The sequence below is a fragment of the Perna viridis genome, chromosome 2 (genome assembly GCF_037379345.1).
Source record: "Perna viridis isolate PV_CMFRI_1.1 ecotype Kerala chromosome 2, ASM3737934v1, whole genome shotgun sequence".
In the NCBI taxonomy this organism is placed as follows: Eukaryota; Metazoa; Mollusca; class Bivalvia; order Mytilida; family Mytilidae; genus Perna; species Perna viridis.
Window position 1 is genome coordinate 24,270,801 of NC_142446.1, and position 27,761 is coordinate 24,298,561.

General features: G+C 31.9%; 1 protein-coding gene across 1 annotated transcript; it reads right to left on the reverse strand.

Moving 5' to 3' along the window:
* Positions 1 to 591: 591 nt before the first annotated feature.
* LOC148624177 (C-1-tetrahydrofolate synthase, cytoplasmic-like) lies at positions 592 to 27,572 on the reverse strand. The gene is made up of 24 exons (XM_088566746.1): positions 27,424 to 27,572; positions 25,335 to 25,419; positions 24,781 to 24,894; positions 24,015 to 24,074; positions 22,894 to 22,970; positions 21,986 to 22,086; positions 21,199 to 21,335; positions 20,665 to 20,776; positions 17,917 to 18,086; positions 16,051 to 16,106; positions 15,434 to 15,607; positions 14,199 to 14,335; positions 10,914 to 11,143; positions 8,465 to 8,567; positions 7,952 to 8,028; positions 7,611 to 7,751; positions 6,808 to 6,876; positions 6,445 to 6,556; positions 5,995 to 6,176; positions 4,791 to 4,891; positions 4,360 to 4,537; positions 3,982 to 4,089; positions 3,475 to 3,627; positions 592 to 2,059 (listed from the first exon to the last, which is right to left on the reverse strand). The coding sequence occupies exons 1-24, from the start codon at positions 27,456 to 27,458 to the stop codon at positions 1,970 to 1,972; spliced, it is 2,802 nt and encodes a 933-aa protein (XP_088422872.1). The 5' UTR covers positions 27,459 to 27,572; the 3' UTR covers positions 592 to 1,969.
* Between the last annotated feature and the right edge of the window lie 189 nt (positions 27,573 to 27,761).

Sequence of the window (27,761 nt, forward strand, 5' to 3'; positions counted from 1 at the left end):
CTATTATTTTTCTTTTAACTTCCTTGAAGCTCAAAAGTTGCCAATGAAACCCTATAGGGAAACATATTTTGGCGCCTATAACTCTAGTAAAATTGAACTAAGAGTAGACTAACATAACTAAAACAGAAATGAGAGGAATAGCACATACAACTGACTTTTTCTTCTATTTTATTATTTCGGATTGTCCAACTTATAAAGATCTATTCCTCCGAACCTTATATTCTTAAACATAGTGACCTCATGATCATCATAAATTTTGATGGTGAAATCAGGTTGTTTGTAATGATTTAATATGCAACTACATGTACAAAAAATTAACGTGTACAGTATTATTTCCAGTTGAGTAAGACTTGCTACAGCCTCTTGTTTTTAAATTGTCTTAATCCCATTCCAAAAGGTCCAAATTTAAAAAGGAACAATAAAGTACTAGAAAAAAATGTTTGTCTTTGGTCCACTGTTGGTCCTGAATTCATAAACTCCAGGATGAAACCTAATTTTTTCATAGTTTTTGACCATTTTGGTACATAATTAGGATAGACAATGGTATACTGTGACACATCTGTAAGGGAAGGTTATATCAAAAGGAAAAAATCCACTTGAATATTTATTCTAATTAATATAATAATTTTGATGGTAATCAACAATATAGCACCTTTTTCCTTCAAGTTATCCACATGCTTACATTTAAATATATAGTTATACATTAAATACCTCATTATGCTTAACTCCTTCATTAAGTTATAATAAAAATATGGCACTCAAAAAACCACAACAGAAACAAAGTGTTAACCTAAGTTGCTCACTATAAAGCTTCAAAGTAACACTAGACCTTCAATGACAATTCAAATACACCGTACTGTAACCAGCTGAAATAGATGACATATATGGTTACTATTCCACTTTTTACAGATCATTAGATAACTGCTTATTATACCTTTAATATGATAGTTTGTCATTTGGATTATTTAATATAATTCATCAAATAAACAATAAGGTATGAAGTTTAATGCATGAAAAACAAAAAACAACAAAAAACAAAACAGTACAACAACAATTAAAAATAAAACAATATCATGAAGGTCATCTTAAGACACACATAACAGACTTGACTTTATAATTTCACTGAAGCATAGAAATAATTCTTTTGATAACCGTGACATAATAACTGCTCTGGGTGGAATGTCAATTATAAACTGATTGTCAACATATTAGCATAACTACAAATGTATACAGATTAACTGAAGTTTTGAAGCCTAGAAGAAAATATCACAGTAAGCTCAGAAGGGTGAGATGTGATATTTTGTAGACTTTCCAAACTGACATTCTAATGTGATATATTTCAAAGCTCTTTAGACCACAGTTGTAGTAAAACTTTGACATACATATGACCAACATCACAGACATATGACAAGCTCATTTCCTAGGTTATAAATAAGTTGTATCCAATTTTACTGACATAACAATCAAATTTTACTCCATAATGAACAAGAAATAGGCTGCATCTTTTAAAAGATATGAAGAAACCAGTACTTTTTTAAAAACTTAAACAAATCACAGCAACTCTATTTTATCACTGGTTTATCTCTAGTTCGCCATTTGTTACAGCAGGGTAAAATAATGTGAAATAAATGTAGTTAAACAATGATTAAATGGAGTTTTCATGAGTTATTTCAAAATTTGGGTGATTTGATGTAAAATCATCATTGGACATTGGCAATGTTTACAGTTTCACAGAATGGAAACATGGAAAAGTTGCAGAAAATTGTAGGATTCTAAGCTGATCACAAAATCCAAGTGATGGGAAACAATGCTTATGGTTTCATCAACATTATAAAAGTACAAAAAAACCATGAAATGGAACACTTCACATATTTGATTTCTCCTGTTATCATCACAACCCTGAACCAAATATAATAGTTAAGTACAATATAAATGGACATCGTCACATCCAGTTCCATTTTGTCTGTATTTATGATAGTCCAACTATTTCCTCTGTGTCAGGATCAATATCTATGTCATAGAAGCATGGCCTTGTGGGTAATCCAGGCATTGTTGACATCTGCAATTATAAATATATAGAATATTGATTTCAAGTCTTAGAATTCAATCAATGATAGTGAGTGACTAATCAAGAAAAGCTTGGATAATACACCAGAGTGTTAAATGAGAAGTTGTTGTCTTAGAATTCAATCAATGATAGTGAGTGACTTATCAAGAAAAGCTTGGATAATACACCAGAGTGTTAAATGAGAAGTTGTTGTTCTTAAACTTTTGGAAAGAGGACATAGGACTATATTTAAATGTAATTGTAAATAAAAGAAATCATCACATTTTTTTCATGTCAAAGTATTATACCTACAGAGAAACTAGTGCGGAGTTCCATTCATCAAAGACAACTTCAATAACTTCAACTATTTTAACATGAACTTTCAAAATTTTTCAAATATATGCCAAGATACAGTTGCCTTCTCTAAAAGTGTATAATAGGTTACAGACCACCAATTGAATCATCAATTTGGAACATCACAAAAAAAGTCCTACACCAAGATATAAAGTAGTCCCTTAAGGCTAGAAACCATTAATTCCACTTCCCATAGGCTTCTATGCTAATTTCACAATATTCAATGGCTTCTCTGGACTTTACCTTAACTTTAACCTGCAGAGGACTATATATCAGCATGATTCTACATATGTCAACTCACAATCCTCAGAATGGCATGTGGGGTTAACAGACTTGCAGTGCAGTACTGGTAACCAGAAGTGGTGTCTATAAATAGCATGGGAAATCCCAGTGTTTTCACAAGATAGGGGTATATTTAGAAATCATTATGGAGATTAGGCTTCACATCACAAGAAGCAAAATGCACCTATAAAATGTACAGAAATGTTTTTCCTTTCAGAAACTGTTTAAATTTTTTAAATGAGATGAGAACTTTTTTCACAGCACTATGAGGAACAGAGGTAATTTCTGCGTAGGACTATTTTTGCATACGTTCCAAATGCTCATTGGTTGAATTGGTGGTCTGTAACCTGCATGCCATTATAAAAAAAAGTTGACAATATTTTTAAATGGATAAACTTTTTTCAAAAGGAAATTTATTCTGATAATTTTGAGCCCAAAGTATGCTGCCTCAAACTCAAATAAACTAATTTGGTGGAACTATAAATAAAGATTGTCTTAATAAAGAATTTTTGGAATTCCCCAGGCTACTTTTAGGGTAGATGAGTTCCGAGTGTCTGTGTTGCACTGCAAGGTCGTAAACCCCTTGTGAAATTTTGAGTGAAATAGCAGTACATGTGTATGTTTCAGGTGATATATGGTTTTGGTTAGGTTAAACTTAAGGTAAACTACTGAGGATCCTCTGAAAATGAGCAAATCAACATAGAGAGTAATGGGAATCTGAATTAGTGGTTTGTAACCTAATATACCTACAAGTATTTAAAAGTTCCAAAACAATTCTTCTGATTACTTACTGTCCCCAATAATGGGAAGATAAATCCTGCACCAATGCTTGCTCGAACTTCTCTGATGGGTACTGTAAAACCCTTTGGTTCACCTTTCAGTGTTGCATCATGGGAAAGAGAAAGGTGAGTCTTCGCCATACATATAGGAAAATCATTGAAACCCTAGAAAATACAATTATATGTCACTACCATTCAAATTTTCCAAAAATAATTATACAGAAAATATTTGTTTCATCTTCACATTTAGATAGTATTCTACTTTCATTTTCTTTTTTTATTTAAAAAGGATTAACAGTAGAGATCTGTGTAACATCAAATTGACTAAATTAATACAAATAAAGTAATAACTAGTTTAGTTTGATTTTAACATTCTTGAAATGCTTTATAATTGAAACAATTGAAAGGAAGAGATTCTCTGTCAATGGAATAAAATGAGACTTCTTACATGTTTCAGAGCTTTCAGTTTGAAGTGTCATGAGTTAAATATTTCCCACTCTTCAAGACTTTTCCCATTACCTGTTTCTTATATCTATCAATCTGTTTCTGAGCTGCTGGTAAGATTTCAATACCATCTGCACCATAAATTTCTTTAGTAATGGTCTCAATCTTATCTTCTATTGATTTCTACAAATGAGAACTCAATTCCTATAACAACAATTCTATGTTTTCAGAACACTTTTGTTTCATCAATGTCATTTGTATCTTTAATAAAAAAAAATGCTGCTTAAAATAAACTGAAGAGAGGGTGTTTGAGGTCTTAATGTTATTCATGTATACATGACTTCAAATAACTGTGAGTCTATCATTCATATAAATAATCTCCTACAATGTAACTGTTTTAGAAATTTACTTCAGATTTTTGACATACACCATCTAGTTCCCTGAATTGCATACCTCAACATCATATAAAAATTTGAAGTTACTCTTCTGTTGTGTTGCTTCATCCACCGCTTTAGCCAAGTCAGCTGCTCCCAAGCTTCCCTGAGCCCAATGACTACATTTAACAGCATCAAAAGCACCATTATCCCTAGCAAACTTCTGGACAAATGACAACTCAGCATCTGTATCAGTTCTAAAGTTGAGAGGAAAAAATATGGATTATAAGTCATTTAACTCCACAGCATAACATCATCACATTTGCCAATGTAATTCAGTTGAATTTGTTATATCCACTTAAAGAATGTATGTATGTGGTGTCATGCAAGTATAGCTGTCTTGCAGTAAGACAATGAATTTAGAGTCTTCCTTAAATGTTACATGGGGTATCATAATTGACTTATTACTCCAAAATTCTGATATACTTCATGGTATGGATAAGTACTTACACAAATGAATTAACAGCCACCACTACAGGTACTCCAAATTTATTGGCATTTTCAATCTGCTTTCTCAAGTTACTACATCCTTTTTCTAAAAGCTCCAAATTCTACAATAAAATCATGTTTTCAAATGAAACCATCAAGTAAAAACACAATAGATTCTCTATTTTCACAGTTTGTGTATATAAATAACTTTTCTGTTCATTATTGCTAATTTTTTTCCTGATGATTGAAGCTATACTGTCTGAAAAGAAAAGTTACTTACTGTTTAGATCTTCAAAATAAAGCATTTTGTAAGTTAATTATAAAAAAATGTCAATATGACGATCCAGGTATAACCAGGTCTAAATGCAAGAAAACCAGGTCTAAATGCAAGAAAACACATCTACACATTTAAACATTAGTTTAACAAAGGCAGTGGGAAGGATAACATCCTACCCCCATGAGTGAGTGAGTGCTCATGTGTAGTTTTTGATGAAACATAATGTTCCTACATGTATATCACTTTATAACTTTGCTAAGGCCTAAAACAAAATTCTGTGTTCCAGTAACCCTTCTGACCCTAATTTTTTTATGGTGTCAAAAAGAAAAAAAAAAAAAAAAACAAAATATGGATTTTCAGCTTTTGCATCTTTGATTTTTTACTAGATTCTCTTTGCTCTCCGATGCAGAGGTTCAAAATTCATAGAAGGCAGCAATGCTGCAGCATTTTAATTAATCTGATGGAGACAGTACTTGCAAATTGTACATGAAAATACATTTTACAGCAATGTCATAATAAAGGCAGCAAAACCGGTAGGTTTCGATGTCCTACAAATCTTTCAAAAAAAAAAAAAAAAGAAGAAAAAACAAAAAAAACAACCTACCTACCGACTCTAATTTTGAAGGAGATGTTACCGGAAAAACATAATTTATAATAAAGCTCACAATGAGCAACAGAACATTTCTATATCTTGAACATGAGTGGTATACAAATCTAGGAAGGCTAAAAATTGATTTAAATAGCTCCCAAGTAAAATTCTTTTTGAAAATGTGCTGTTTCCAAAGCTTTCTATAGAACATCATTCCTACAAAGATTTGTTGGAACATGGTCAGAGGTTTAAGAAAATTAAAAAGATACTTATGAGAAAAGTATTATCAATGAAAGGGATAAATGGGCAGATGATAGAAAGTCCACAAAAGTGCTAGAAATAGAATGAATATTAGTAACCTCTTCAGTATATTCCCTTGGTAATGGTACCCCAGCAGTAACTGTTGGTCCTCCTCCATGCATTTTTAAGGCTCGTATAGTAGCAACAAGGACCACAGCATTGGGGATTAGGTTGGAATACCTACATTTAATATTGAAGAATTTTTCCATACCAATGTCTGCACCAAACCCTGCCTCAGTTACTGTTAATAAAAAAAAAAATTTGATAAAGCATTTTGTATAGAAAAAAATTAATAAAAAAATACCAGAGAAAAAAGTAAACAAAGTTCATCGCAAATTCAATTTAAACTAATCTGAAGAGCTAAATGAGGAAAATAATTGACAATATTGATACTACTTGAAAACAAAACAGACATCAATGATTCTATATTACATCCTTACCCCACTTTAACATATGTTTAAATCTACTGTGAAATAAAGGTAGTAAATATTTCTGAGTTGAATACTTACCTACAAATCCATCTTCTCCAACCAGTTTCAATCCTATTTTGTCGGCAATAATTGATGAATTACCATGAGCAATATTGGCAAAAGGTCCTGCATGAACAAACACTGGTGTACCCTGAATGTAATGAAATTAAGATATACTGGCACTGAGCAGCTATCATTGACTTTTATTTGTTTTATAAATTGCACTTGATATTCTGTAAGTCACTCACATATTGTGATAGTATAAGATTCATAAATATTGCTGAACACCTGTAATATCAAATAAAAATACATAAAAGCCTTAACATTTATTACTGAATATGATCACAAGAATATCAGTTGATTAAAGAGTAAGGTTTTACTTCCTTAAATCATAATTAATACCTCAAGAGTCTGCATAAGATTTGGTCTGATAGCATCTTTCATCAAAACTGTCAATGCACCACTGACACCCTAAAAAAGGAACATTATCACTTTATTTAGTGGCCATTTTATAGATTACAAGTTGTTTATTTAGTTCAATCATTTTCAAATCTGTAATTTACATAAGAGTTACAGTAGGCTATACCTTATCTGAAAGTTGACCTCTGACACTGGAGACAAATTTAACATTTCATTTAACGGAAAAAAATAAACATGTCCACAGTTCAACTTAAACAAAATCAGAGAACTATTATCATGTGGCTGGGACAGAATTTTTCTGTCAATATCTTAGGCAGCACCAAGTTAATGAAAGGAGAACTATCAATTGCGATTTTTTATGCATTATAATATCTTTTAAATTAATCAAACAAGAAATATAGTTGTTCTTTTAATTCAAGTATTGAACAAAGGCAGTTTCTAAATGGAAGGTGATAATGAAACATATTAGACAGAAAATACTTACTACAGAATTAAAAATATGTCAAATGTTATAGTTTTAAGGCTGGTACTGATGATTTACAACAACAGAGTCATCTCGAGTGGTTCTGATTTTGTTTGAGATAACAAATTGTTCGAGTAATTCAATTTCTAGGGACCAGACAAAAAATCTGGTTTGTCATCAGAGTTGGAGTGGATGAATAATCTGTATCCATATTTGATTTGGCTTATAAATTTGTTCAAATGATTTAATGAAATAATGGAGAAGATCAAATAAAACCTATGTGAGAATTTCTATCATTAACACTCAATATAAATCTACTAACCAAATCATCAGCAGTAACGGGAACACCCTCCTTACTACTGGCTACCACCATTCTACCCAGCCTCTCTCTCATATCCTGTAGTCCAGTAGTCAGAGCCAAAATAGCCATTATCTCACTAGAAACTGCTATATCAAACTGACACTGAAAATAATGATGAAATGTAAAAATCTCGTTTTAATTTAACATTTGACAATTTATCATTCCCCAAAACTTGAAATGATTCTATAGAATTAAAGGTATACCATAAACAATACTCAGTTATGTTAACATTAAACTTTTTAATCTATTTAATTTTTCTGTAAGGTTAGCAAGTATCTTAACAACACAGAGAATATTTATACCTCTCTAGTGTGACCTTTCTCAAGGGGACCTTGGCCAACAGTTATCTTCCTCAAGAATCGATCATTTGTGTCCATCACTTTAAAAGGAAATAATTAAAGTTTGCTTTGAGCAGGCATAACATCTTTCAAAGAGACATTTATCTCCTAGTAATGTGTAACAATTATCAGATAAATTGATAAGCAATGAAATGGGTAAAAATATTGTGTCTGCCTGATATACTCAGGAAGTATATGGCATGGTGTTTTCCTTCCCTACTTTTTAAACTTTCTTTTTACTGCTTTGACTGATGTAAATGGGATCAATTTACAAGTGAAAATGCAGGACTAAATTTCATCACTATCTTCAATTTTGCCAAAAGGGAAAAAGAATTTATGAATGAAAAATTGTGATGACTGTTTTTAGCAAAACCGAAAAAATGTTCTATTTTGGAAATCCCGAGAGTATGCTTGATGGAAGAGCAGCAACTACAACATGATAAGCATTGTTTCTATTAAACTAAGTTTTAAACTCACCTCTTTGCCATGTGATTGTAGAAGGATCTATATCAAGTCGAACAAATGATTTCACTTCCTCTGCTGTCAAACTGTTTGGATCTGTTTTATCAATACCAAGTTTCTGAAAATAGTTTAGTACATTGTATTACACATAAGAATAAAACATTCACACTCAACAAGAAAATATGTAGATGCATCACTGTTGCCCTGTTCAGAACTTTCTATATTTTATACACTCTTGTAGAGGAGTATGTGATTATTGTGTTTATAGAAATTAGGTTCATTCTTATTTTAGTTTAAGCTAAGGAGACTTGCCTAATATCTAAAATCTACTATGCCTCCTGATAAACAAAGTTTATTCCCTAATATATTTTCCTTTGACAATGTTGTTTTGTTTGTCATTAGCAATCTTGAATAGAAACTAGAGGCTCCTAGAAGCCTGAATCGCTCACCTTGTTAAAGTTTGTCTTTCAAGAGCAATAAATTTAACAAGGAGTTGTCCAACAATTTTGACTCAACAAGACTTTAGTAGGACTATCTTAAGAATCATTTCAGTGATTGAAAGTTTCTTTCTATCTATTAGAGTTTTCAAGATATTGGCTAAAAAAATGCATTTTTAATCTTTCAAGGGCAATAACTCTTACAAGAAGTCGCCTGACAACTTTGATCCCAGAAGACTTTTGAAGAATCATTTCGGCAATTGAAATAATTATGCTGAACCTTATGGTTTTGGAGATATATGCGAAAAATTACTGTCTGACCCCTATGTTCTATTTTTAGTAACGACTGCCATGTTTTTCAATGGATCAGAAACCCCACATCAATTCTATGCAGGATACCCCAAGAAACATTCATATCAAATTTGATTCCAATTGGTCAAGTGGTGTCAGAGGAGAAGATTTTTGAAAGAAATAACATGTCGAAAAAGGGCAATAACTCCAACATGGCTTAACAGATTAAAATGAAAATTTGACCACAGATAGATCTCATCATGCTGAACACTTTTACTTATGTCAAAATTGGCTAAACCTAATGATTTTGGAGATATATGCGAAAAATTACTGTCTGACCCCTATGCTTATTTTTAGCAACGGTGGCCATGTTTTTCAACGGATCGAAAATCCCCACAACAGTTCTATGCAGGATACCCCAAGGAACATTCATACCAAGTTTGGTTCCAATTGGTTGAGTGGTGTCAGAGGGGAAGAGTTTTAAAAAATTGTCAACGATGACGACGGATGCCAAATGATGGCAATAGCTCAACTGGCCTTTGGCCTATGGCCAGGTGAACTAAAAAATCCATCTTTTGATCTTTTTGAATAAACAAACATGTGCAAGCAAAACCATATGAACTTTTCATGGTGTGAACTAATTAAATAACTCAATAAGTCCCTTGAACAGGTAAATGCACAGGTGACTGTACATCTGATAATTGGCAAAATGTCAAAACTTTTTTGACAGAAATTTTAGACAGAATAAACCTTTGACAATTTGACCAAATGTCTAATTTTGAAAAAGGACAACATATTTTTTATGTCCAAGATCAGTAATGACTGTTAAGACTAAAAAAAATATTCTCTGGCACCACCGCATCCCTAAAAACTCTCCCACATCTGCAATTTTTATTACAGAAATTTTCATATCAAGTCCGGAATTGACTATTAATTAGTTAACAGATTTGTCTGCGTGCTTGACAAAAAGGCAAAAAATATGATGCAAATGAAGCTGTTATTTAACATTAATCATTAAAAACGAAAGTATGTCTAATGGCAGAGGGATGGCTCTTATTTCTTGCCACATTTCATATTCCAGTAAAGTTTTAATGTCATAGAGTATTTTATTTAACTTCTCAAGATCCTGTACTTTTACAGAATTGTTCAATTCGATGAGATTTCTTGAAAAAAAAACTTGCTTCTAATAAAAAAAAAAGCCTCCTTCCTGCATCATTTTTTTTTAAAATGGCCTGAGAATCTAGGCATTTTTTTTGTATGGCCAAAGAAATTTTTTTTTTCTGTCAATGACTGGCATTTGTAACTATATCTGAGGCCTTGGGTTGATTCCTATATGTCTTGATTAAGTTTTTTTGATGAAAAGAGGGATTAAGTAATTAAAATTTCCATTTTTTGGTTTCACCATTAAGAAGGTCACAAAATTTTTAATTTCAATAAAGCATGTAAGTATTAGAATCATAAGAACCATTAAATGCATGCAAAAATTTCTGCATTTTTGGGGACTGAACAGTTTTAAAACCCCCATAAAAATAAGTCACTGAATTCAGTCCACAATCATTTGTATAATGACAGTACTTGCTGTATAAGGCATGTAATTCTTTGCATGATCCAATGGTAAAGTGATTGATTAGGTCATAACTGTTAAACAAAAGAATAATGTTAGTTATTTCAAACATTTTTTCTGTGTACATTTTAAGATTTCCCTTTTATTAAAAGTTGATAAATTTTTAACAAACCTTGAGTCTAGCAACCTGTATTTTAGAGAATGCTCTTTTGCCCTTGACATCTGGTACCAATCTTTTGTACAGTGCCTCATCACTCTGTGTACTCTCGTGAAACATACGAGCCTCAATCTGAGCTGCTAATAGATTATTGGCTGCTGTGATGGCATGTATATCTCCTGTCAAATGGAGATTGAATTCCTCCATTGGGATGACTTGTGAATATCCTCCACCTGCGGCTCCACCTAACAACAAATATTAACTTCCTTATTAATGCAAGCCATAATAAAACAACATCTTATATGAAGAAATGAGCAAAGGTTTTGTCAAATAAGGACTAAAAAAGCTTTAAGGAAATTGACTGGCTGAGCATTAAAAGTCAACATTAATTTTAATTGTATAAAATCATAAAGTACGGAACAAATAAAAGAACAGCGTTCCAATGTCCTCCGCATAAAAAGATAAATTTCAACCAACATATTGCCTTCTTTATCAGTGTCAATGTAATGTTACAATACATACAAAAGATAAAATCAATTGATAAAAGCATTACAAAAAGAAGTGTGGAAAACTTTAAATTCACTGAAATTTTCTAAGTTCAAGGGCCGTAACTTCTGTAAAAATCATTCAAACAAACCCAAAGTCAAATTTAATCTGTAACTTCTCATAGTTAGACTACATACAAAAGATAATATCAAGTGGTAAAACTATTACTAACAAAAGTGCGAAAAACTTTAAATTCACTGAAATTTTCTAAGTCCAAGGGGCGTAACTTCTGTAAAAATCATTCAACCATAACCGAAGTCAATCTTAATCTGTAACTTTTCATAATAAAGTTACATACCGAAAGCAAACTTATTTGGAAGGAGCATTACAAAAAAAAAAGTGTGGAAAATGTGGACAGACAATTGTCATGTCCCCTTGCAACACGATGGACCAGTCCCAATTTCGAAACAAATCTAGGTAGGCTACTGAGTAATTTAAATTGCTTTCTAGGTAGAAATCTGCTCTGAGACTGTCTTTAACTCTGAATAGCTGTCAATAATGATTCCAACTTGCTGTAAATACTACACAAAATCAATAACCCTAATTACCGTATATACTCGCGTACAAGTCCATCCGCATATAACCCCCTTCTCGGCCCAAAAATTCTGGAATCTAGCACTGACCTGCTTATAAGTCGGACTGAATTTTTACAGGTACAACAATCTGTGAAGAACGAACATGTGTTTGTTGTTGGTTTTTTTGGCGCTGCGGATGGTTTTACATCCAGGGCGTACATTGTATCTGATCAACATAAACATGTGTATGTTTTTTTTTTTTTAAATCAAATTGCTCTGTACATATTTGAAATTACATGATAAATATAACAGGCCATTTGAGTTGTCATCATTCAGTGTTTACCGGTGACCCAAGCAAGCGTGACCGCCATTTTACCTTAATTTGATTATACAACTAATGACCATATTAGAATAAGTAAAAACTAAGAACTGTGAAAAACATTTTTTAACGGAAACTTGGATGCCTATTGAGATCAAAAGGATTTTAATAAATTAATTATCCATTAATGTGGTTAAAGGATTGATTGCTCATTAATGTTATCACATCTTTTCACACTGTAATCATCTTTCATTGTTTTTTTTTTCAATCAAGTCCATCGAGACAGTTCTCCTTGACATAAACAACATACCTATTATTGTTATATTGATATGAAATTACCAATAATGATAATGTTCACGTCTTTTTATTACAATTTAAAATTAAATTTTAATTATTTCTTAGCATTACTAATATTACTTGTAAACTACAGTACATCGCTTAGTCATGTTTCATGCCAGCTTTTTGGTATTAGGATATATTCAACAACCATGTGACATGCAAGTGAAAATAACAAACACAAGAAGCTATACAGGAAATACAAATTTTATTCAAGATAATTTAGTTGTAAGGCATAATAAAAAATAAAACTGCAAATATTCATTTATTTCATCACTTTATAAGCATACACAACAGTAACAAATGTGGCATATAGGTGGACTTTTATAATACACAAGTACGGCGCCGATCTGACTGTTAAAGGTAGGTGTCATTTTCAGTTCAATACCTTGATTCTCCCACTTGCTCCAACTAGAATTTTTAACCCACAGCCAAGATCTCCCTTAAACATCGGAACCCCTCTTAGAAACTCAAAATTTACTCCCAAAAATCTGACTTGTACACAAGTATATACAGTATGAGAAACTTGTCACTCATGTACCGTATTTTGGTGTGTATTATGCACACATTTATACATAGAAATTATTTCCAGAATATGGGGGTGCATATTATACATCAATACATAAGAACTGGCCATGAAATTAAAGATTTTAGTACATGAAAAGACATTGTGTAATATAAACAAACAAACCGGAAGTGAAATGTTACTGAAAGAAATTTTATCTAATCATCAAATACATCTTTAAGTATTAATTTTTAGTGATATTTTCTTCAAATCATGTTCAAATGACTTAATAACATGTTTCAAACAAATGTTGTACAATATTTCCTTCTTATAAAGCATGGTTAGAAATTAATATGTAACTAATTCCTTTTTATTGTCAAACCCTCCTTATAGAATACTTTTACAGCTGAAAATGATTATTCTGATACTTATTTTGATTGTTTCTTACAATTTTCTTTCTTAGAAGTATGTTTTTAAATGAAAAATTGTGAAATTTGAGTTACAACCAAAACCAGAAATGTCCGATTTTCCTAACTTTCAATTTTGTTTTATAAGCCATTTCATACATCCTGTGTCAATTTTATCATGCTTCTAAATTAAAATTATCCAATTTATGTAGCTACTGATGTTTACATGATGTTTAAGTCTGCATAGAATTTTCTTTCCTTCACATTTTCATAGGAAATACTGCATCAATGTAAATAAATTGACCGATCAAGTGCAAAATATTGATTTTTTTTGTCTTACAAAATTTTACTGCAACCTTAATCTAAAAAACCTTTTTTTCACATGTTTTGACCTCCATAATAGCACTGTGCACAATACATAAATGCATACTATACACACCAAAATACAGCACTGAGAAAGCACTGTAATTTGTGAATATCAATTTTCATGGATTCTTGTATTCATGGTTTTGAGATTTTCAATAAACAAATCAATGGGAATCTCCTTTTTGTTGGAAACCAAATTTTCAAGTTGGGCCTACCCATGAAAACCATGAAAATTAGATTCCTACCAATAACAGTACTTTCACAGTAATTAAGTAAATATAAATGATTTAATCCAATAAGAAATACCTTTGATCCCAAATGTTGGTCCCTGTGATGGTTGTCTTACACAAGCAAATATATTTTTCTTTGCCTGTGCACCCAGTGCCTGTGCTAAACCAATTGTTGTTGTACTTTTACCCTCTCCTAAAGGTGTTGGTGTGATCCTACAAACAGATCATCATCATTTCCTAAATATAACCTACTAACAGCAAAACAATGAGGTTGTTTTGCTGTTGTTTTGATTATAATAATTGCCATTTCTTACAACTAACATGTAATATTAGGCCATTTATAGTTAATTTTTTGGTTCTCCCATTTTGCATGATAATTGACGAAGGAGGAAGTCTTTGATTGTATTACATTCCCAAATAAGCGATGAAAGTGCTTTTACCATTTTAACATAAAAAAATGAAGAGGAATGTGCTTTTTTGTTGCTATTTTGTAGATACAGTGTTAATCACAAAATGGAAAAAAAAGCACATTCCTTAGGTATTGAGGCACACCAAAAGAAACAACAAAGAGCCAAAGAGCCAAACAATTTTTTTTTGTTGGCCTTACGAAAACATATCTTATAAAGAGCTTCTCTGAGTGCAGTATGATACGACCATAGTGGTTGAACCCTGAACAGTTGGAACAAGTGTCCCACAATATTAGTTTTGACACACTTGAGCATTGTGACTTACAGTTCATAATGGACACAAAAAATGGAGTAGACACAACATAGCACAAAATTTTAAAATTAATTAAATTTTTTAAAATCAAACCAAAAATAAAAAAAGCTAATTTTTTGTGGTGTGGCCTCTTTGCCTATATAACTCCAAAATGGTAAGATATCTGGAATCTGATTGCAAAATACAGGCAGGGATTTTATAAAGTATCCAACAAAAAACATTTTGAAATTAGATAAAAAATAATAGTTGATTTTTTGGGGGTGACCAAATTTTGTATGCCTTTAACTCAAAAACAGTGAAAAAAAATAAGCCTACTCTGGTAAAAAAAAATATTTTAAAACTGAATTTCAAAAGGAACGAATTGACACTGAATCATAATAATTTGATCAACAATATGCTTTTTCTATCAAATTTTTATGATAACACCTATTTTCCCCTTTTAGCTCCTTATTTCAAGAAGGGGTAGGGCAAAAACCTCAAAAAACTTTCTTTGGGTCATATAAAAAAGTGAAAAGTTTAAAGGATAATTTGCAAGAGCTGAGAAACATGTTGAGAAAAAGAGATTGATTTTATAATGAAAAGAAGATATACCCAGTAACAACAACATATTTGCCATTCTTTTGATTCTGTAAACGTTCCAACACTTTCAGGGATACTTTGGCTTTCTTCTTTCCATAATAATCTACTTCCTCCTTTAACAAGCCAACTTCCTGAGCAATTAATTCTATATTCTTTGGTGTCTGTGCCTGAGCTATTTCTAAATCACTACAACAACATTCATATTACATATTGATTCATTTGAAAAAAAACTATATACTATATTCTTACTGAATGTTATGGTAAATTAGAAAGTTCATAAAGTTTACTCTGTACATTCTATGAACAAGTGCAGGTATATAGTTGCTCATGTTGCTCATCCAATCATCTAAACTGGTTGCTAATGAGTACCAGAATGAAAGCATACCTCATTGATAACCCATGTATAAAAATTTCAAACATTAAAAAAAATGCTCTAAAACACTGTAAAAAATATGAATAATCCAAACCAACATGAACATGATTTTTGAAAACAATGTGTCTGAAACTGTGTGCCTCATTTACAGTTGTAAAACTTGATTAATAAAAGATTAATATGAGATAATATTACACAAACAAGTTAATAAAAGAGAGGGTAAATAATATCAGTAACACATAAGTTTGATCTGTACCTTGGTACTGGGGTCAGAAGTTTCAGTGGGTTAAGCTTCAGGTTCCAATTAGAGGACTGAAATATATTTTTAATTGGATGATAATAATGTAATTGGATGTGTGTAAATAAAGATGAAATTTCATATATTAATATTTGTCCCTTTAAACAGACAAAGTTCAATTTTAAGACATGACATTGGCATACATTCAATTCCATTTCTTTCCTTTATAGTTAAGGTTGACAAAATTGAAGTAATGTATCACAGACATGATTTTACGCAGCTGACAAAAAAAACCCCCAAAAAACAAACAAAAATGGAAATCTTCAATCTAAATGATATAATGCACACCAAGAAATCTGAGAGTGATGGCTCACTAGTGATACACCCACCTTCAATCACAATATAAGGAAAATAAACAAAGTCCTCAGTAAACAGGAATCGCTCACCTGATAAAATTTTTGCCTCTCAAGGGCAATAACACTTTCAAAGAGTAGTCTGACAATTTTGACTCAAAGATGTCTTTGGTAGAACTTATCATAAGGATCATTTCATCAATTGAAAGTTTCTTTCTATCTATTATAGTTTTCAAGAGTAATCAAGGGAACCAAGGTTAAAGCGGTAATCAAAATAATGTAATCCAGGGACAAAGACCAGACATGGAAAACAGACATACACAACAAAGAACACAAAGTAACTAAAATCATACAAAGTAACAAAAGCAAATGAGCAACTAGGACTCCATTAAAAACTGGGAGCACGGACCAGGTGCACCAGTAGGGTAAGCATCCTCTGCTTTTCTAGAAATACTTGCTGAGTTGCTCATAAAAAGTCATGTCCGGGGTAGACAAATGAGGAAAGGAAAACTATGACCCGTTGAATAAATCAGTTTTCATGGTGCAGATGGATACACCATAACGATCCACGAGTTCATGATGACGACCATAAAACTTCTGTAGTGATGACTTCAATCTTGTAGCAACATAACCCTGTTCCAGAAGCCTATTTGTTAGATCTGGTATAATGTATGAGTTCTGATATGAACACACCATACGCAGGTGCCGAAGGGATGTTGCCACAGATGAAAGGAAAGTTGACAATTCTGAATGAAGTCATCACGTTTGTTGTAAAGTTTGGTCAAGATATTGGCTGAAAACTGCTAAAAACATCACTGTTCCCCTTTCAAAGGCAATTACTCTAACAAGGAGTCATCTGACATCTTTAATCACCATTGACTTTTGTAGGCCTTATCATCAGGATTATTTCAGCAACTGAAAGTTTCTTTCTATTATAGTTTTCAAGATATTGGCTTAACGTATTTGGAGAAAAATAAGAAAAACTTCTGACTATTCCCTTTGTTCTACTTTAGTTACTGTGGACATGTTTTTCAACAGATCAAAAATCCCCACATCAGTTCTATGCAGAATATCCTAAGGAACATTCAAACCTAGTTTGATTCAAATAGCCAAAAAACATTGAAAAAGGTCAACAACTCCAACATGGCTTAATGAATTTACACAAAAATTTCACCAAAGAGAGATCTCATCATTCTGAACACTTATCCCCTCGTCAGAATTTTGCTTTTTTGTGGTTTTGGAGATATATGAGAAAAACTTGTGTCTGACTCCTATGTTTTTTTACCAGTAGCAGTGATCTTGTTCTTTGACAAATCAAAAATCTCCACATCAGTTTGATGCAGAATACCCTAAAGAACATTCAAACCAAGTTTAGTTCTATTTAGTCAAGTAGTTTCAGAGGAGAAGAGTTTTGAAAAATTGTTGACGATGATGGACGTCTAGTGATGACAATAGCTCACATGGCCTTTGGCCAAATGAGCTAAAAACAGTATTTCATTTAAAAACAGAAATATTTCATGTCTGATATTACCAGGGAGTTTTGAGCAGAATTTTTAGCTTGTTCCACTGTATTCTGTAATAACATTGCTACAGTCATAGGACCAACTCCTCCTGGTACTGGGGTAATCCAGGAGGCAACCTCCTTACAACTGTCATAATCAACATCACCAACCAATCTCTTCCCAGACTTCCTTGTCTCATCTATAAATATAAATATATGGAGCATTTTTAATTCAAGTTATTAACAATGAAGAAAAGTCTAATGTTAAAAATGTAAACTCCTACAAAATATAGTTCCATGGATTATTTCAAATTACTTGTAACTCTGATCAATGATTCAGAATTTTATGGATTATCTGCTTTTTAGTGGAAAGTTTACAAAACATTTAGTTTAACACAACAGGAAAAGCCGAAAAATTCTCCTGTCACAGTTAATACAAAATGAGACAGCATAAAACCCCTTCAAAGAGAAAAATACATTCAATTAAAATTCTACTCTAGCTGTGTGGAACATGTATACAACAATGAATTATCTGATGGGTGTCAATTTTCATGTTTTGAAAGCTATTTGTCTTCCTTAAAAACTTTTTTAACTCTTTTATCTCATTTCCTAAGAGTAATAAAATTTCATCTTTCACATGTGGATAATTTTTTAGTTCTTAATGGCAAATGTCACAAAAATGAGCTTATGTGATATCAGTTAATTCTTTGATATAATACATTAAATAATAAGAATAAATGTGCCACAGGGTTACCATCACTAGTTTATTCTTTGCATTCTTACAAACACATGAATGTATTTTGTTCTCTTTTACTACTGTAAACAAACTTATTTTTTTACTATTTTGTGAGGAAAAAATCTTGAAAATAAATTCTTGCAAATTAGTCAACATGATTAACAAAGTACTAGTTGAATTAAATAAATTGAATTAATATCCAGAAAGAGGAAAATAAACGGTTTTACAGTATATATAAAAGAACAGAGTTCCAATGTCTCCCGCGAAAAAAAAAAGTACAGAAAACTTTAAATTCACTGAAATTTTCTAAGTCCAAGGGCCATAACTTCCATAAAAATCAATCAACTGTAACCAAAGTCAAACTTAATCTGTAACTCTTCATAATAAGGCCACATACCACAAACATACTTATTTGGTAAAAGCATTACAAAACTAGATAAAGTGATGCCCCCGCATTTAACCTTCATACAGCTATATCATAACTCATAATTGTAAAAAGCACTTTGTCAGATGTGTTATTGTGTCTGAGAGACACAAATGATGCCCCCGCATGTGGTTTTAAGTAAAACTCAGCATAGCTGAACGAAACTGAACTCAATCTGTAACTAATCATGACAGACTCATATACCAAAAACCAGTCAAATATCTTCAAGCATTAACCAAAAAAAAAATGCGAAAAACTATTTTTTCAATACAATTTTTAAAAAGCAGGGCCCATTATTTTGGTAAAACTCAGCGTAGAAGAATGAAACTTATACTAGATTTGTAACTAATCATCACAGACTCGCATACCAAAAAGCAGTTCAATATATGAAATTTTTAAAGTCCAGGGCCCATATTTTTGGTAAAACTCAGCGTAGCGGAACAAAACTTTAATTCATTAAAATTTAACTTCCTCTCATTCTGTAACTAATTACGACAGACTCACATACAAAAAATCAGTACAATATCTTCAAGGGTTTACCAAAAAAGTGCGGAAAACTGTTATTTCCATGGAATTTTTTAAGTCCAGGGCCCATAATTTTGGTAAAACTCAGCGTAGTGGAACAAAACTTTAATACGATCTGTAACTAATCATGAAAGACTCACATACAAAAAATCAGTTCAATATCTTCAAGGATTTTTAAAAAAAAGTGAGGAAAACTTATGGGACGGACAGAATTATGGACAGCACTACAGACGGACGGAATTAAGGACGGATGGAATTACGGACAGACGGACAGGTGTAAAACAATATGCCCCCCAACTTATAGTTGTGGGGGTATAAAAAGTGCGGAAAATGTGGACGAACGGACACCTGGCATTTCCATGTCCCCTCGTGATGTGTCACGGGGGACAAAAATTGCAATTATCTTCTTAAATTAGAAACTAAAGCAGTTTACCATATACCTAGCTTACCTATAGCACCATCTAAATTATCTACAAAGCAGCCATTTATAAGTAATGTTATATGACCTTATATACATCATGCATATCTCAGTTAATAACAATAACCATTTCAACTTTCCCTGAACATTAATTTGATAACATTGTAATGTCCCATGTTTCATCAATGTAGCAACACTATCATATCTAAAATTACAAATATTATGGCTACCCATGCTTAAATGGCCTAAAAATATGGAATGAAATGAATTATTTTAATTCTATTATAGTAATCATCATAGAATTGTTGTGACATCAGTATATGCTTCAATTGCAATTTTAGGTTTACAACCATGATTTCCTTTGAACTTTGCTGCACACTATATCTTTCGTCTACTTTGGACTTGACTTTTATGTGCAACTAGGTGGTGGTTTCTAGAAAAGCAGAGGATGCTTACCCTACTGGTACATGTGGTCCTTGTGAACAGTTTTTCAGTGGACCCTGAGTTGCTCATTTACTTTTTTTTCTTGTATTCTTTTGGATACCTAGATATAAAACTCACTGCAAAAACCAAGGCCTAACATAAAAAACTTCAAAGCAGAATACAAAAGCCAAATTCCTAAGGCAAATCATAAAACTGAAAGCATCCTACAGACAGCATACAATTAACTAATACCTGGAATAGAATTAATGCCACAATCAATCACTACGGCTCCAGGTTTGATCCAATCACCCTTTACCATCTGTGGTCTACCAATGGCCACAACCAGTATATCTGCTGTTTTAACCTAAACATTAATCATACTTTGCAAAAAGGGTAATTCTTCAAAGGTGTTAATTTTGGCACATTTATAGTGGTTTGTCTGAAAATTGTGAATAAAAATAAAGTACTTGGTGCAACATTTAACATCTCCATTATTTCTTCATATATCTTTTTGCCTCAATATTGCCAAATTTTACACTCCCAAAAAAATTGCCATTTGGTAGATGTTTATGCCAGACAATTATACTCAATGATAGAAGTATTTTCATCTCTGGTGATATAATATGCTGCAATAATTGCACAAAAAACTATAGTTTCACACTTTAAGTATTATGGGCTTTAGAAAATTGCTTTAATCACAAAAAGATAAAGGTCAATCTGACTTCACAAAAAATTTAAAAAATCTTGAGGAATTCATGAAAAGGTTAGATCAAGTAAAAATCTTACTATTTGAGGCAGATTTTGTGTTTTAGAATGGCACACTGTGACAGTAGCATGGTTCCATTTCAACAGATCTGCCATTGGAGATCCTACTATCTTACTTCTACCAAGTACTACAGCTGTAGATCCTGCTATTGTTACCCCTGAAAATATACATATCACAAACCTGTAAAAACTGTCTCTTAAACCTGCCATAACTGTACATGTAGTATGAGTCCATTGTAACATTCATTGCATACAAATTCAACCATTCCCTTAGTTCATCAGAATCAAGACATTTAAATAAAATGATTATTTAGAACATTAATTGATTGTCTGCTGGAACTAAGAAAATAAGATCTCTTAAACAGTACTGAATTTTCATATAAAATATACCAGTAGTATGAAGTAAATAAAACCAGAAGAAGTGTCAACAGATGTCTGCAAATCCCTAAAATTAAGAGGAATATCTGAATGAGGTGGATGTGGAACCGAGCTCACATACAAAACAATTAATAAAGCTTAAGTTTCTGAACCTATTGGCAGACTGTCCCCTTACTTTCATGTCAAATTTCAAGTCATTCCTATATGTTTAACAATAATTTTATAACAAACAAGAAAATGTGAAACCAAGCACTTTTTTTCACACATGCCTAAGTGCAAACTGCATACCAAACTTCAAATTGTTCCTATGATATTATGGAACAGACATATACAAGAACATACAGACAGTAGTAAAACTTAATGCTCCATTCTCTAAGTCAAAGACATGATAATGATTTCTATTTTTATAAATTATTGCTTGAAACAATACCTGATCTTTTGATGAGTTCCAGACAACCTTTGGGTGTACATGGAAGAATACAGCTGTCTAGATCACCTCTGGATAGCTTCCCTGCATTGACTTGGTGTAACCTATGCACAAATAATAAACACAACAGAACAGAAATGTAGCAATTTTTTTCCCCCATGTTACAAAAGAGATATCACTATTTAAGTTATTGAATACAAAGTACATGTGATTAGAACTTTTTTTATTCAAAGGTAAGCAAGATTATCTTGATATATTTACTTATTGGTAGCTTCAATTAATTCCACTTGATGTCTTCAGGATGAAAAAACTTGTAATCGTATTACATAATTTAAGATACCAAAAAATCAGTTCACACCTACTCTAAAAAAGAAAGAATTACTTTTTACTTGCTAAAGTACATGACATCACAGAAAGTTTGCTTAGAAAATAAATTAAGCCATGTATAAAATCATTATTTAACAAAAAGAATATGTTTGAGAACAAAATTACCAGATATCAACTTAAATAGACTTTAGCTAAGACCATGCAATGTTAACATGTCCTATGATAGCATGTTTTATAGCTAGTATAAGAAAATGTCTAATGTTCTTTATTTGGTTTTTATTTTTGGTACTATGTAGGTATCAAGAATTTTCTCTGAAACTATTGATCAAAACAGATTATCAGACTTTAAAGTGTATATTTTTCTTAAGAAAATCAAATGTAACATTTAAACCAATTACTACAAAAATCATTGATTGTACTGTTTACCTTGTCTTTTTAATATTAATTTAAATATTAATTTAACTAAAATTCATGCAGAAATAAACCTTAACATATAATTCTCTATCAAAGCGTTCTATAGATAGGTTCTAGAAAATACAAACTTTTGCTTTTATTCAATATAAGTACTTTACTCCAACACTTACCCATCCACATCTTTTTCAGCTTTCACAGCATTTGTTACTAGATGTGAGTCTATCTCATTTTCAGAATCCAATGGTAGCTATTAGTAAGAACAATTTTATGATAAAGTTATCATTAAAGTGCAGTGTTTCTATAAACCATGTTGAAAAAGGAATTTGACCATATACATTTACTTTTTCAAATGTCAAGCAAGTTCAGTAATTGGACCTAAAAGTTCAGTTATGGCAAAATAAAACTTATGGAAACAAAATAATGTGCTCTTATACAAGCAAAACATCTTCTTTAGTATAATAAATTGACTTTTGAACAATACTTTTTATTACCTTGATAAACTTATTTGCATTCAAAATATATCTCTATATTTATTATTTGTGACAAGAGAACCTGGTGTGACCCTGACTTGTTATTTGTAACACGAGACTCTGGCGAGACACTGACTTGATATTTGTGACAAGAGAACCTGGTGTAACACTGACTTGATATTTGTGACAAGAGAACTAAGTGTGAATCCAACTTGATATTTGTGACAACAGGACCTGGTGTGACACTGACTTGATATTTTTGACAAGAGAACCTGGTGTGACCCTGACTTGTTATTTGTGACATGAGACTCTGGTGTGACACTGACTTGATATTTGTAATAAGAGATCCTGGTGTGACCTGGACTTGATATTTGTGATAAGAGATTCTGGTGTGACCTGGACTTGATATTTAAGACTAGAGAACCTGGTGTGACAATGAATTAATATAAGTGACAAGAGAACCTGGTGTAAACCTGACTTGATATTTGTGACAAAAGGACCTGGTGTGACCTGGACTTGATATTTAAGACAAGAGAACCTGGTGTGACAATGAATTAATATAAGTGACAAGAGAACCTGGCGTGACACTGACTTGATATTTGTGACAAGAGAACCTAGTGTGAACCTAACTTGATATTTGTGACAAAAGGACCTGGTGTGACACTGACTTGATACTTGTGGTAAGACAAATCTTGTGTGAATCTGACTTGATATTTGTGACAAGAGAACCTGGTGTGACATTGACTTAATATTTGTGATAAGAGAACCTGGTGTGACAATGACTTAATATTTGAAAGTTGATACTTATTACAGTTTAATACCTGTACAATCACTCCATGTACTGTAGGATCAGAATTTAAATTTTCAACCACTTGTAAAACCTGTAATTAAAAGTACAAGCTGTCATTTTATATGTAAAATAATGCTGTCTATTAAAACATGCTTTTCTCACTGAAGTAAATTAAGATTTACAATTTAATTTTTAATATAAACTATGAGATGGAATCCACCTACTGGGTTCTGTCATAAATATACTGTAGTGAAAATTAGTTAAGTAGTAACCAACACGCTAAATATCAAAATTCATTCATTAAACAAAAAAATTAGTCTGAATATGACTTATTATATAACAAAACATAAAAAAAATCTAAATCTGAATAAAAAGTCACCAACCCTGCAATGTGACAGATTATCTTTAAAGATAGAAAAGTAACAGCCTGGAGATGACTTTGTAAAACAAATTTGTTGAAAAATTTGATCTCAAGGTTTAATTTCATTGTAAAAGCATGTTAACCCAAGAATGAGATGCATTTTCTCAAGTTAGTCTACCAACATGCCAAATGTCAAAAGCCTAACTTGAAAGACAAAAAATGGTTACAGCATGACATGAAGTTATCAAGTTAATAAAAAATTACTAAACAGTATTCAACCTTGAGCCAAAAGTTGAAGGTCAAGGCTCACTGTCAATATTACACAATGCATAAGCGAGGAATTCTTAGGAAATCATTCATAAAAACTTTTTTATTTGAAAATGTGGTTTTGCAATTACATTGGTGCAATGCACATGTAATAAGTTTAAATAAGAACCTCGTCCTGTGTTGATGATCTTGGAAGTTTAACGTGTCTAGCTTTAGCACCAATGGCAGCAGCATTCTTCACTTTCTGGCCAATATATACATTTGAGTCCTCCCTATCACCAACCTAAAAATAAACCTAACTAGTGTTACATGTAGTAGAAATCTGGCCAATAATAGCTATCCAAATATGTGTTATCATATTTCATCAGTATAGAGCCAGTTTAATGTGTCACTTTATTTTTGATAGGAAATTTGCTACCAGTGTCATTTTCTAATGGACATTTTTCTTAAAACTCCAATCAAATGTCTTATCACACAAAAAATAACTTTAATGCAAATTACTCATAATTCTTGAACATGGTATAAAATAAAAGTATCTTTTTGAGTTAATAGCATACATATACATGTACATCAGAAGTGGAATTAACCTATACGGCAGTAAGTGTATAAGTTAACTTCCACCAATAACTAAACTCGATACATGGGAAGAATCATAAAGTGATATTATATTTCATACCATAAAACAGCATGATTTATCATTAAATTTCTCAAATAAAGTCATACCTGTACAATGGCTAGCCCTGGACAAAAATCAGGAAACAATGTCTTAAGTTCCTCTATTTCTTTCTTTAGACCTTGTCTTATTTCCCTTAAGAAAAATGAGAATGAGAAAACAATTAACAGTTACAGTTAAAAATGACTATATAAGATTACTATGCTATATTACCAGGAAAATTAAGCTGAGTTATAAAGACTTTATCAAAATAATAAACTCTAGTATACATTTATAAATGTCATTACATAAATACTTTTGTTTGTAAATGTCATAAAAAGTTCTTTTAATTTAGCTTGCATAAAACAAAATATCAATAATAATAATAATAACAATAATAAATGCCAGTGCTAATTTCTCATTGTTTTAATTTTAAATGTTTAAAATTGACATGATTGAGAGTAAGTTAAGTACAATGTGATCAAGCACCAGGGAAAGAGGGTGAACTGACAGTTTTTTCTATCAAATGAACCATGTTGTCAGCCTCTATAATTCAAGCTTTGCTTTGTCTAATTTTTTTTCTGGTTTATATTTATCTTAAAATATTTTAAAATTATTTTGTTTACTAGACGATGAATCGTCATCAGCTTTATTGTAATCTTAATTCATAACTTCCATAAACATTTTGTACTGGAACATATAGGTTGTTCCTTATAAGCCATCCAATTATTTATTGATTCATGTAAAACAAGATGCCACAATTTTCTGAAAGTAGGCACACCCCTTTGTTTGAAAATTTCTGCATCTGACCCTAAAAACTTCTGAAGCCCAACATTTCCAAATGGCAAGTCCAAGTTTTCTGGATAATGTGTAACAAAATTCAGACAGATTTTTGAAAATTTCAAAACTATACAAAATGAATTTACATAAGGAGGATTGCTTCAGATTTCCTTCCTCAACTTTGTACAGAAGTTTGACAATTTGGCAATGAAACTCTGACCTTTAGTTACGATAGGAATTCTAACCTCAGGGATCAGCACCACAAAACTTGATAAATAACTAAGTCGAAGAGAGTTCTTAGTTGTTTGTGACATCATCAATTTCATAGACTTTGATTGGAATTACCATTGAAGTTAAGCATATTCTCATACTCAGGTATTTTTTAACTTTGTGGCACCGGGGGATGAAGTTGTAGGAGTAATTCACCGACAAGTTAACTCCTTAATCAATGGTGTTAATTTTATTAAAAATCATTTACAGCTAGTTGAAAGAGGCCAGTTACAATTTAAACACAAATTTAGGTAGGCTAGTGAGTAATTTAAAAGTTCCCTAGGTAGAAATCTGCCCCACATTATACCATTTAGTCCTACTTAACTACCACAGAACGCCTGTGTGATCTTTTAGACACGGTCTTGTTAATTTTGAATAGCTGTCAATTATGATGACCATAACCTAAATAATTTTTCCATCCACCATCATAATTGACAGTTATTAAAAAATGGTAGTGTCCCCAAGATCACACAGGTGTTCTGTGGTAGTTAAATAGGACACTTGGTATAATGTAGGGCAGATTTCTACCTAGAGAGTTATTCAAATTACTCACTAGCTACCTAATTTGTATTGAAATTGGAATTGGTCTATTTAAACTAGCTGTAATTTATAACTAGATAGAGGTATCTTAAAATATATTTCTACTTCAGTGTTATGGCCAGTTAGAGAGATCTTGGGATATAAGTTTCTGAGAACCTCACTCATTGTAAAGTTGCAATAATGTCACTTTCAGACAAAGCAATTGTAGAAATATGAATGTTCAAATCATTGTGTTGATTTAATTATAAGTATATGTTACTGACACCCGTGTTTATTCATTAGATTCATCATTTGTCAAGTGACTGCTGAGCAGTAAATAGCGATACATTTGATTTTATTTCAAAAATTAGTGGAGGCGAGGCATCCTCAAATATTAGATCGCCCTCTTCTAGGTTATATACCAGTGGGGCTGCATGTTTGATATTTGGAAGCCCTATGCATAAGCTGTATTGTCGTATTGACTAATTGAGCCTTTGACCGACATAAAAAGTTAGATCATTTATCATAAAGAATGACAGGTGCATATAGTGAAATAACTGTCAATATTTGCAGATTTTAATTCATTCTTACTCTGAAACATCCTTCCCACTTAATACTTTCGCCATAATAGGACGAAAATAAATTGTACACTTCAGGTAGGACAAGTTCTGCACGTGGGTCAAAAGTCAAAAATTAGTATCGAAACAACTGTCGGACACAATATTCCGGAATTCTACGAAAGCCAAGATTCTATCGGAAATTAGAAGAATCAATGTAATCCAGTGGCAAAGACCATACAAGGAAAACAGACTAACACAACAAAATCCATCAAAATAACTAAAATGATACGTACAAAGCAACAAAAGTATATGAGTAACTGGGACTCCAGTCACGGACCCCGTGCGGGTCCGAGTGTCAAGAGAAATGTA

Excerpts from the sequence above, each read along its gene's own strand:
- LOC148624177 (XM_088566746.1), bottom strand. The coding sequence starts at position 27,458 with ATGGCGAAAGTATTAAGTGGGAAGGATGTTTCAGA. Across the intron at positions 25,420-27,423 it reads AGTGGGAAGGATGTTTCAGA|GGAAATAAGACAAGGTCTAA; the intron begins GTAAGAATGAAT and ends ATTTTTCTTAAG. Across the intron at positions 7,752-7,951 it reads AGAAAGGTCACACTAGAGAG|TGTCAGTTTGATATAGCAGT; the intron begins GTATAAATATTC and ends CATTATTTTCAG.